Source organism: Panthera pardus, unplaced genomic scaffold (assembly GCF_024362965.1).
Source record: "Panthera pardus isolate Hobbes unplaced genomic scaffold, ASM2436296v1 HiC_scaffold_17, whole genome shotgun sequence".
Classification (NCBI taxonomy): Eukaryota; Metazoa; Chordata; class Mammalia; order Carnivora; family Felidae; genus Panthera; species Panthera pardus.
The window spans coordinates 70,200,823-70,213,820 of record NW_026526732.1 but is presented as its reverse complement, the minus strand read 5'-3'; the positions used below and the strand labels follow the sequence as shown (position 1 = coordinate 70,213,820).

Genomic DNA, 12,998 nt, shown 5'->3' with positions numbered 1-12,998 from the left:
CAGTGCGGTTGGTCGTTCAGAGACTTGCGGGAAAGTTAAAAACTAACGTTTCAAGTCTGCTTCGTAAACTGTTGTGACCCTGATCCCTTTTCTCTCAGAGACCTGCAGACGGGTGGAGTAGAGTTGGACTCAGTTTTTGTGACGAAGCTTACTTTTCATTTTCACCTCTAAGCTAAACTGAATGATTTCTTTAAGAAGCCGTGGAAAATGTGTTTCCCTCAATGCGGTATATGGAAGGAAGGAGTTGCTACTGTTGATTTGAGCCAGTCCCTGACGCTATGAGAGATTCTAAGGGAAATAATACTGAGCGAGCCAGCGCATGTAACCTGAATAACACTATGTAGACTGAGTGCTCAGGAACAGAAGTTAATATTAGGTAAGGTAGATATTTATAACTTGGCATAATTTGTATTCATCTGAAGTTATGAATTGTGTTAATTGTATGCATCGAGTGCGGAGCACTTAGATCCTTTACATTTATAATGTAATCATTAATAATACCCTTGCAAATTAAATATTTTGGCTGCCATTTTAAGGTCATGAGAAAACAGGCTCAGAGAGAGGAAAAAAATTATGCATTTCAAAAGCTAGTAGAACCTAAGGCAATGTAGCTCCAAGGTGGATAGTGTTGCCTGTATTGTACTATCAACACAATTTTTAGTTTTAAACTAGCTTTTAATTAAGCTTTATTTAGTCGGTTTGACCTGAAGCCTAACTAGAAAAATTGGGAGTTAGAAATGAAGGCTTACCGACCAAGGATGAAAACCCTGTAAATGTCAAATTCTAAGACTCTTTTGTAAGAGACAGAAAAGGAACAGAAAGGGGAATGGTGATCAGAATATCACTGGAGGAGAGCTTTCCAATTAAAGACCAGCCAACCCAATAAATGCTGTACAAAAGTAAGGTAAACACATTTGGGATTGCACAAAGGTCTTTGGATTTGGCAATTAAGTTATGGACTGAAAAACATCTCTCTCTCTCTTTTTTTTTTTTTTTTTTTGTAATTCTAGTAATAATGATAGTTTGATGAATGGATATAAAAGAATGAAAGAAACTTTTCTCACTATACACTCTGGATGATAATCTTGATGACACATCCGTGACTACTGCCGATCTCTCCCGATGCTCAAATACTTCCTGAATTTCCAGCCTGTTGGACATCTTTATTTAGGTGCAACATAAACACCTAAACTTCAAGATTCCTAAAGTCAATGCAAAAGTTACCCACCACAGATATCTTTTTCCATGTGTGTTTTCTGTCTCTCTAAAGGATACCATCATCTACTCCCTTGTCCAAGTGAGAAATCAGAGCTTTATTTGTACATTTAAAATGATGCTTAGTGCACTAATAACTAAATAGAAGCAGATTAAGTCAATGAGATAACCATTTTCACCTGTCATTTCTCTACTTGATTTCCCAAACCAGGATGGTCATCTCTTAACCTCATGCTATTCACTCTGCAGGTCATTTCTGATTTCTCTTTAACACCTTGATCTTAATTCAGTGGATGCTACCAAGTGGAAATTCAAGGAACATTTGTTATATGCTCTGGATGAATGAAGAGCTTTTTGCCATTCTCTCTTTGCCTGGAGTGTAAGGTCTGTTTTCTGTACCTTCAGTTTAGAACTAGAATCCTGCTGATGGACTAATCATTACAGCCATGGTGCTATTCTGCTTGATTCCCCCCGCCCTGGCCTGCCCCACCTCAACATTTTGTTAGAAAAATATCAAACATACAGAAAAGAAAGAATTTTACAGTGAATACCTATATACTTACCACCAAGATTCTAATGTTAACATTTTGCCACACTTGGGCAAGTGTGTATTTGTCCATCTATTCATCCACCCATACACACATACTTCTATCATTTTTTTGTTGGATACATTTCTAGGTGGATTTCCTACAATGATTTTGAAATCTCAATTATTTCTGCTTCTATATTTTATCCACTGATTTGGACTTATGATATTGATACTAAAGTCAGTTCTCCCATTTGCTTGCAGACTGCTTTTTGTTTTGGGGTGTGGTGTGGTGGGGAGATCTGCCTGGCACCTTTTCACTAGCTTCTGATGAAGTCCCAGCGCTGTTCATGTCTGGATCTAGTCATCCCCAAGGTCCAATCCTTCTCTCCTTCCCTCTCCTCCCCTCCCCTCCCCTCCCCCCTCCCCTCCTCTCCCCTCTCCTCTCCTCTTCTCCCCTCTCCTCCCTTCCCCGCCCCTCTCCTCTCCTCTCATTATGTGAGGTGGTAAATTCCCATTTTTCATTTGAGTCAAGTTCAATTTTTGTTACTCACGACCAAAGATTCCTAAGTAATACAGTTTGAACCCAGAGAAATGAGGAAGGGGTGTGCTGAAACCATCTTAATTCATGTCAATTTTTACTTTGCATTCCCTTTAACTTCCTTAATTTTCATGAGTTGAGAATGGAAGGTTGGGCCTCATAATTTCATGTCAACTTCGGTTACCAGGTCTATTGTGTCTACACAGATTTCCAGAGATAACATACAAGGTGGTCTCCTTGAAGTCCCTCCAGTCTGAGCACTCTCCGCCAACCACCCTCATGTAAACGTCCTAATAACTATTCTTTAACCTTCACCCCTGTCTTCAATTTTAAGTCTTTTGCACTATCCATGGGATGAGCACCAAGAGTTTTGAAATCCATTTCCCACTATCTCTTTGCATGGTTTTTTTTTCTTCTTTTTTTAATGTGTGTCTATTTTGAGAGAGAGAGAGAGAGAGCGAGAGCAAGGGCCGGGGAGGGGCAGAGAGAGGAGAGAATCCCAAAGAGGCTCCATATTCAGCACAGAGCCCGATGTGGAGCTCAGTCTCACAACTGAGATCATGACCTGAGCCAAAATCAAGAGTCAGATGCTCCACCAACTGAGCCACCCAGACACCTCTTTTTGCATGGGGTTCTCATCTTACTTGGCTCCCTTTGGTTATGAGGATATCTGGCACCTATATTCATGAAGGCTTAACAGAGACAGACTAAAATAGTTCCACTTTAATGTTCTGTTGCATTGGCCATGTAATTAAAGAGTTCCATATTTTGTCAGTTAATATGACATTACAGGAAACAATACAAAATAGCTTCAACAGTAAAGGGAATATATTTGCTTAGTTAAATGGAAAGTCAAGAGCTAGAACAGGTTTTAGGTGTCATAAACTTTTTTATTTAAATTTTTTTTTTAACGTTTATTTATTTTTGAGACAGAGCATGAGCAGGGGAGGGTCAGAGAGAGAGGGAGACACAGAATCTGAAATGGGCTCCAGGCTCTGAGCTGTCAGCACAGAGCCCGACGCGGGGTTCGAACTCACGGACTGTGAGATCATGACCTGAGCTGAAGTCGGCCGCTTAACCGACTGAGCCACCCAGGCGCCCCAGGTGTCATAAACTTTGACTTAAAAACTTAATGATAGCATCAATAATTTAGTTTCCATTATTGTCTTCTGCCTTTGGTGGTATCTGCCATTGCTCTAGAACAGTGTTTCTCAACCTTTTCGTTATATTGCTCCCTTAAGGAGCCTTTTAAGATTTTTTTCTCAATGCTCCCCCCCCCCAAGTCTTAATACCACAGGTATTGTGCATATCTGTTTATATACTGTATGTCTATTTTATGCTTTCTACATAGAAAGTATGATTTTTTCCTCTCCCCAATTTTCATCCCCTCAGAGGAGATATCACCCCCATTGAGAATATAGGCTCTAGCAGTTTCATTTTTCATATGACATACATACTCCAGTACAATGGCAGAGAGTGTCTCTTTTGGTAGCTATTTCAGATGAGCAGGGAACTTTCTTTTACTAAAAGCCCTTGGCAGCTGTACCCTTGAATGAGCAATAGGGCATAGGAAGTTTGAGGTTGCAAATATCTTGTATAACTTACATTGAAGACTCGTGGGATCATAGCCTTTGAGAAGTAGGAGCTCCCAAGCAGAAAAAAAATCTGGACTCCCACGAGGAGCAAAGCAGGGAATGGTTGTTTGCAACCAACAATTGTTCATTATTCATCTGTCTATTCAGGTTGAGCTGTATACCTAGAAAGTGCTATATTTACTGCCTATCCTAGAACCAAACTAGCCCAACCTGATCAAACGTTATTCTTTCCAGGAAGTTCAGAAATAGTTTTCTGGTGTACTGTATGCAAAACTGCAGTACACAGAGGATAGCCAACTCCTTAGCAGTTCAGTGACACTGCTGGAGAGCAGCTCCCTAAATTCATGCATTTCTCAAATATCTGAGTTTATTCCATATTTTCTGCTCCCCACATCTTCATCCTAAGTCTTTTGCAGGCAATGGAGCTGCTGTTCTAGGCATTCACAATGTGGATGGTGAAGATAGGCCTTTGAGAGGGGAGTAGAGGCAGGTGCAGCTCCAGAGCATTCTCTGACATTACATATAACTGACATTTCTGTTTGCAGATAACTCATGTTTTATTTTTTACTCCCTCAGCTGAGCTAGCTGCAAGGCAGCTGCTTTGATGGTGCCTGTGTGTCCTGCAGATAAAATCTCCATTGTTTTTGAAATATTTGATGTGAAAACGTTCAACTGGTTTCAAAATTCATTCATATTATCACGAGAAATTTGAACATCACATTTGCATTTAAAAGGGAAGAACTGTTAGAGTCTTAAATATTTCAACTGTTGCAAATTTTAAAATGGTTCTGGAAGTATTTAAACACTTTTTTCATTTCTTTTTGTGAGCGAAGTTTCTCTTTGATCATGACTATCAAGAGTTTAAAGAGAACATCCTTAAAGGCCTTGATCAGGAAGTGATAGTAGGCATTTTAAGCAGAAAATCTTATATTAAAAAAATTATGAAGGAAAGCTTACTGAAAATTCCTATTAAACTTTTGAAAAATATACTTGATATTTCTTTTTTTTATTATTATTTTTTGTTTATTTATTTTTGAGAGAGACAGAGACAGGATGTGAGTGAGTTAGGGGCAGAGAGAGAGGGAGACACAGAATCTGAAGCAGGCTCCAGGCTCTGAGCTGTCAGCACAGAGCCCAACGCGGGGCTCGAACTCATGAGCTGGGAGATCATGACCTGAGCAGAAGTCAGACGCTTCACTGACTGAGCCACCCAGGTGCCCCTATACTTGATATTTATATAAGTTCAGTGTTTAACATGGTCTCTGTTTTGTGTTTATTTTTCAAAATTACATACTATGAGAAAAGCAATTGTGTATTTTTTATTAAGGCCCAAATAGATAACCTCCAGATCCTTGACAGTTCATTTCAGAGTATCTTACCGTGTTATTCTCTCCCTGCCCCATGACATGAAAAAGTTTAAGAAGCATAAGGTTAGGGGCTGTTGCAGTAGTCAAGGAAAGAATTAATAGTGGTTTGAACAATATAGATAGTGGCCTTAGGGGTCATAGATAAATGGATAGATTTGAGAGATACTGGGGAAATGGAACTGGTAGAATTAGTGATTGGATGTGGAGAAAGGAAGTAAAGAAAAGGGCAATGTGAAGAATTCCCAAATTTCTCACTTGTGCAACTTGGATAGGAAGGGTGCTATTTACAGAAGCAGAGAAAGATTGGAACAAGGTTGGGGGAGAAAAAAATAAATCAGTTTAGACATGTTGAGTAGAGGGACTTGAGAGACTTCCAGGTGTAATTATCAAACAGTCTTAGGGAAAAACACGGCATTAGGGAAATAGATACAGGCCTGCTGACAATAAGTCCTGGAAATGAATTAGGTCACGTAGGGAAGATGTGCAAAGTAATAAAGGATAGGACTTAAAACAGAGCCTTAAGAAATAAAATATTTAAAGCATGAGTGGAGGCAGAAGAATTGTTAAAGAAATTTATGGAAAACTAAAAATGTTGATGTGGAAACCAAGGTAAAAGGCTGTTTCAATGTTGAATACTTCCAAGAAGTTAAACATAAGGTATACACATGTGGGTGGGTAAGGTTCCTTACAGTATAGACTTGAGCCTGAGGAGAGGAGGAGGCTAGGTCAGGAGCTGAAGGCAGACTGCTCACTCATATCACTACATTCTGGTGAAGGTAATATTGTCAAAGGAAGAGGTTGGAATATATTTCCTTTACCAGCTTGTTATCTCAAGTTAGAACTTATAAGGCCTGTCGTATGTGAGCCTTCATTTGTATTCTTGCCCTGGACTCCATAAATGGTAGGGGAAGGTCTGTTTTTTTTATGTTAGATTTCTATTCCTATATACTAGTGGTCTACAGGTAAGCTGTTCTCAACTTGGATTTGTAATTTCCCCATTTTCCTACGGATGTGTCAGCTCAGTCACCACCCTAGAAGTAACGATGTTAGCCTTCCTTCAGCAACTTTCCCCTTTGCTTTCTATCCATTACTCAATTTTATTTTTTTTCTAACCCTTTACCTATCTGACATTATTTTATTTAATTATTTGCTGTCTTGTTTATTTTCTGTCCTCCCACCCCTCCCCACTCCTGCCTTTGGTTGTTAGTTCCACTGGGACAGGGATTATAAGCGTTGTGCTCAGCAGTTTGTTGGGATTTACAACAGTACCTGAGCTGTACCAGGCACTTAGTAATTTTTTTTTTTTTTTTTTTTTAGTAATTTTCTAAAATGTAAATGAGTATCTTTATCACTAAGTAAATACTGTTTAATTTATTTCAGGTATAAGGAATGGGTTAACCAAGTATTTTTTATAATCATTGAGATAAGATTTAATAAATTGCATATCAAGTGTTTATCATACAGATTTCTTAAGTATTTGAGAGTTTTGAAATGCTTTGTTCTCCTGGTCAATTTAAATCTTTCTCTAACCTTAAAATTACTGATTTTTAACATATTTCTCTTTCTAGAATTTGCAAGGATAAACTTTAGTTCCTCTTTCCAAACACACATTATTATTTAATGCACTTAAATTGCTTATTGAAATTTATTAATAAGGTGTTATTGTGGTGCTAATGATTGCTTTCAGAAATAATTGGTATTTTAACTAAAATAGATGTAAAATTAGGGATGCCTGGCTGGCTCAGTCAGTAGAGCATGTGACTCTTGATCTCAGGGTCCTGAGTTCAAGCCCTATGTTGGGCCCTAAGTAGGGCTTACTTTAAAAAAATAAAAGAAAAGAGATGTAAAATCAGACAGAATAGGCGGATTTTTATTTTCTAAGCTTCTGAGGCAAGCTTAAAACTCATGATATACTTCATCCGTTTTAAAAAGCAAAAACTTAATCAGATAAGAACATACTTCAGAAATAAAAATAATCTTCATAGAAATAATGTTGTTCACTACAAAAGTGCATTCATTAAATGTTTTATTTCACAGACTAATATGTCAAATCAGTGTTCTTAGATGGTCTTTCTCAGAAGAAATTCCAGAAGCAATTTGGTTTCATTTACGGGAATAAATAAGAGTGTTTTATTTCACACAGCCTCAGGGAATCACAAATTAAAACTTTCCACTAAAATGGATGCCATCTACTATTCATTATTTTAACAAACAAACCACTCCACTCTGCTGAAGTTGCAATCAGGGTAAGGGACACATAGTGCTGGAAACCTGCAAGGCTGAGAGGGCCTACTTTGCATTCTTATTCGCAAGCAGCCCATTTCACGTCTTCCTCTGAGTTCCCCAGCACCCCACAGAGCTACTCTCAGTGGGGCAAAGCTCCATTAAGTAAATAGAGGCTCTGTATTTAAAGCCATCTCTGGGAGTTCAAAGTGTTGAGAGGGAAATTGGTACTATCAAGATTAAGGTATTAATGAAAAGTTCTGTTAAATTTCTGTTGGGATGCTAATTAATCTTCTAAAAATTGTCAATCAATTCAATTATGTAATGCACTTAAACTTTAACACATGGTACAGGAAAAAAAAAACAAAAAAACAGGGTTTTTCAGTTATGCCCAGAGGCTTTCTGAAAGTTAAGGGAAATAGTCTAAACAAAAATCACCTCCAAATGGTGTTTTAGTTTGATCTTCAATATTCACTTGTTTTATCACATTTGATAAGTTTGGGAAATCAATATTTAAAGCTCAGATATTTGGGGCGCCTGGGTGGCGCAGTCGGTTAAGCGTCCGACTTCAGCCAGGTCACGATCTTGCGGTCCGTGAGTCCGTGAGTTCGAGCCCTGCGTCAGGCTCTGGGCTGATGGCTCGGAGCCTGGAGCCTGTTTCCGATTCTGTGTCTCCCTCTCTCTCTGCCCCTCCCCCGCTCATGCTGTGTCTCTCTCTGTCCCAAAAATAAATAAAAAACGTTGAAAGCTCAGATATTTGAAGAAATATTGGAAGTATTAGAAGAATTCAGGAAATGGAATTATGACAATTATTCTTTAAATGGAATCTCCTACTTGTAGTGCAGAAGACAATTTTAGCCTGGATTATTAAACTCATGCTGATAGCTTTAGCTTGAAATGTTAAACAGTAGCATAATTGTTTAATATTTGAAGCCTGCCTACCTACACTGTCAGTATTGAACTAAATAAGTAACACTGTAAGTTATAGTATATTCCTATTAATATTAAAACATTTTGTTTGTGTCTTATGAATCATATCAAAGTTGTTAAATATTAAAATGTCAATCCAGATCTTAATGTATATGAAACTGTATGTAAAAGTATATATAGCACAGTGCTTAGAGAATATGTGGTGTTCAGAAATGTTAATGTGAATGTAATACTAGATAGAGGAACAGAAGTAGATGACATGATGTGACAACAAAAGTTAGCCACAGCCTAAAGATCTGTCAGTGAGTGTCACTCCTGGAGAATCTGATTGGGTAGGTCTAAAATGTGGCTGAGGCAGCCTTAGTTTCTATTTCACAGCCTTGTCAGAGTGAGAACTGTTAAGGTCACACATAAGACAGCAGCATGCATTTTAACAAATAATTTTCATAATTCATTTTGAAGAAGTAAAAATTGTAACATTTTAATCTTGGGCCTATTTTTCTATTTAAAAGAAGAAAGTTGATGTTAGTGATTCTGTTCTGATTTGTAATACATTTGGTTTGGACACAGTTGAAGACTGTTTCTAGTAGCGTCTATGGAACAATTCACCTTGATTACAGCACATTGATCTTTGTTGTAATCTTTGGTTTTATACATTCAGTAACTCACTTTTATTGGTTCACTCAAAGGATGATTATGCTTTAGATTCCTGCTTGTCAAAACCATTAGTGACCATATGAATTAAAAAGCCAATACTATATACTAGTTCTTTGGAGTGAAGGGCTGGAGAAAGGGAGCCTAGTTAAAGCAGGAGACCATTATAATAGAGTAGATTAATAAAAGGAGGCTTTAAAGGGGTGGCGTATCAATGCAGGTTTGATGAACTCACTTTTGTCCTATAAAATCATTTTATCAACATTCTCTGAACACTTTTGAAAAGACAATAACTAGCTTTGTAACCATAGGAAGACATCTTATTTTAGTGGACCAGTGAGGTTCTTTGTAAAATCACCAAAATCTATTTACCTGAAAGCTTAGAGCCAGATTAGTAGTCCTATCTTCTATTGAGCTATTGAATTAGATTCCACTACTAGCTCTAGCTGCTAGACAATCAGGTCCTGGGCTTTTGCCTATTAAGCTATCAGATGATCAAATTGCTTCTGGGTATATTGGAGTCCCTTAAGAAAAATGATTAATTATAGATTAATTATTGCAGGATGTTTTTTGAATAAGGCCTTCTCCAGAAAAGTATGGAACCTTTTCTATTTATTTATTTGATGAGATAATTATACATTAGGATTGTATCATCATGATTTTCCTAATAGTATTTTCTTTCTTATCATTTACTATGAATTTAGGGCCAATTATGCTTAAAACTTGGGGATGGATGGTGTGGTAAGATTCTTTGGTTTCAGGGAGAAGAAATTAAAGTTGGAATTTAGGCAGAGTAAAATATTTTAAGGAGCACAAGGTCAATCATTAAGAATGAATCTTCAAGGATGTTTAGGAATGTAAATGTTTATGTTTAGTTTAGGAATGTCGTACTCTAACGAGTGCATCAAATGTAATATTGTTATACTGATGGCGATTAGGTAGAAGTTAGTAATTTGGGGAGGATGAAGAATATTATCATTCAGTTTATGTTAGGGTTTTGAATCTCTAAATTTTTTAACTTTCCTGGTAAATAGGAAATGGCAATGTCCTTGAGAAATAGCAATGTCTTAAGGTGAGTATGTCATTATTCTCATCCAAACTGGATTCACAGCCTAAAGGGAAATTTCATTCTGATATCAAAAGAAGCAATTCTTGATCAATCTAAATGAGAGTAAGTTTTACACCTCCCCATATCCAGACAATTCAAAAGTTTATAAAAATAAGGTATCTTCCTTAAAAGAAAAACAGTAGCATATTTGAATTGACATATGGTGTTTATTAAACTTATAAAAATGGAGTTGTCTTTGGTTTTAATTTCATATAATATTGCTTACCTTAACTTTCTTGCCCAGAATTGATTTCTACTTTTTCTTTTTTTTTTCAGTCTTGCGTACAATTTTATTTTCTCCCTTCAACCATAATAATATGATATCCAAATTTTGTCTTAACCGGAGGGTCTGTAAACACAGGCTTATCCAGCCCACTTGTGGGCAAGGCAAATGCTGCTTCTTGGAATGGTCCCACCATGGTACCTCTGGTCATCCAACCCAAGTCACCCCCTTGCCTGGCTTTATCTTCACTATACTGTATGGCCACTTCATTGAATCTCATTCCAGACTTCAACTTTTCCATGGCTTCCATGATTTTCCCATGTTTTTCACACAGAATGTGTCTGACTTTTACTGCATTGCCACTACCTTTGGGATCCTGAGCCTTCTTGTCAGAACTGTCACTCCCAGAGGCTGCTCCCCCTTTCCCCCCTTTCCCGGAATGGCTTTTTCCCTTGGGCGGCATCTTCGAATCTTGGGGCTGTACTCTATTTCTGCTTTTTCTAAAGGACTCATTATCAACTTTAATAAACCTCAGATTGATCCCCTTTGGAAAACAATACCTTACTTCCTGTGTCTCTAGCTTAATTTACAAAAAACAAAACAAAACAAAAAACCAAACATATATCAGAATTGATAATTCACCTCTAATTGAAGAATATTGAACTGACATATACAATATTTCTGGGGGCGCCTAGGTGCCTCAGTCCGTTAAGTGTCCCACTCTTGGTTTTGGCTCAGGTCATGATCTCAGGTTTAGGAATTCGAGCCCCAAATTGTGCTTGGTGCTGATGGCGTGGAGCCTGCTTGGGATTTTCTGTCTCCCTCTCTCTCTTCCTCTCTCTCTTATTCTCGAAAATAAATAAGTAAACTTAAAAAGTTTTTTGAAAGCAAAATTTAGCTGTAGGACTGTATGTAATAAGATGTGAAATCTGGGTTAAAAATTTAGTCTTGAAATGCCATTAGATTTTGAGAAAGAATGTGGGAGATTTAGGATATGCAGAGAATAAGAAGTTAAATGACTGCACTTCTTTCGAGATGCTTTTTTATTTTAGATTTTTAGTTGACTTTATAATTGTGTTTATATTAGGAGAAATTGTTAGTGTTTAATCTATCATCTTTATTTTTGGCATTCTATGGCTAAATGGAGTATATAACTGTTTGTTAGAAGAAAAGTCCTATGTGAGAACCATCCCCTCATAGCTAGGTTGTCAAGAGTGAACTTTCAAAAATAAAATTCAGAGCTCAGTGCAGTTGGGCTGCTTTGGCTATGTGTGCTGTTCTGGTGTATCTGTTCCTGGATAGCTCAGTCTTAAATTCATTTATCCACTCTTCCATCAAGCAGCAGTGATTTACTGAGTGTGGACAATAGTAGGCTGTTTAGCATGGTGCTATGAAGTTACAGTTTTATTTTATTATCGTCTCTTTTTACTCTAGAGGCTTTTCCGTTCACATACCAGTTGCCATTTCTTGCCTTTTGTAGCAGACACTATGAGTGCCACACTCATATCCTTTCAGATTCTCTTAGTATTTCCAGGCATGCCCGCTTGATTTTTAAGGGCCAGCAAATACATCTTTGTTGGGGGCTAACTTTGGGCTACCAAAACTCAGTTTGCCTACATGCTTGTGCAGGCTGAAAGTATGTGAGAAGTAGTATTCCTTAGGCGATGGCCCTTAACCCAGTGACTTACGGTTATAGAGGTATAAATACCAGGCTCCTCACCCCTTTACTGGAATAATTACAGAGCTTCCCTGTGGTGTCCATTGTGGTAGTTGGCTTAAATAATGCACCCTGTAATAGCTGCCTTTACTTTTCTGTATTTTCATTTCCCTGTCAAGGTCACTATTTCAAGTAAACAATGTGTATTCAGTCCTTGTCTCAGAATATGCCTTTAGGGGAAACCTAACATAGAACTTGGTATTCTGTAAACAATACAGATAGAATCTTGGTTGTAGCCATAAAAGTCTACGAAATACAAATAGTAGGTATGATTTTTGTTACTTTCTCAGACCTGAAAACTTATATACCCCAACATATGACTGGCAGAATCTTACTGGGTATAGTTAATTGTAATTTCACATTCACGTAAATTCTGTATTGGGTTCACCAAATGAGGGGTGTCTGGGTGGCTCAGTTGATTAAGCATCAAACTCTTGATCTCAGCTCAGATCTTGATCTCAGGGTGGTGAGTTCAAGCTCCGTGTTGGGATTCTACACTGGGCATGAAGCCTATTTAAAAAAAAAGACAAAGAGTGAATGGATTCACCAAATGATATGCCAAATTGTTCTCTTTTAATTAATGAAAGTAACTGGGCAGAGTGGTTACATATTCTGTTTTTTAATTGAACAAAACACATTGAATGTCCACTGTATGCCAGGTACTATTCTAGGCTTTGGTGATATAGCAATTAATAAGACTATTGATTACTTAGTCTTAACTTTTTCTTAGTCACCCTTTTATGGAAGCTTAAAGTTGAGCTTATTTTGTTGTTTTCAGCTATATTGACATACTATTCTTGCAAATCTTAATAGTCGTTAATAGTATATTATTGGTTTTACTCAATGTGTTTAATACTTTTCCCTGTTACTAGCATTGCAAGACTCAAAAGTTGTATTAT

General features: G+C 37.4%; 1 protein-coding gene across 1 annotated transcript; it reads right to left on the bottom strand.

Moving 5' to 3' along the window:
- Nucleotides 1-10,428: 10,428 nt before the first annotated feature.
- On the bottom strand, nt 10,429-10,863 carry LOC109263278 (peptidyl-prolyl cis-trans isomerase NIMA-interacting 4-like). Its single transcript, XM_053905398.1, has one exon. The coding sequence runs from the start codon at nt 10,843-10,845 to the stop codon at nt 10,450-10,452; it is 396 nt and encodes a 131-aa protein (XP_053761373.1). The 5' UTR covers nt 10,846-10,863; the 3' UTR covers nt 10,429-10,449.
- Between the last annotated feature and the right edge of the window lie 2,135 nt (nt 10,864-12,998).

Bases quoted from the DNA above. Each gene is read 5' to 3' on its own strand.
- LOC109263278 (XM_053905398.1), bottom strand. From the start codon at position 10,845: ATGCCGCCCAAGGGAAAAAGCCATTCCGGGAAAGGGGGGAAAGGGGGA.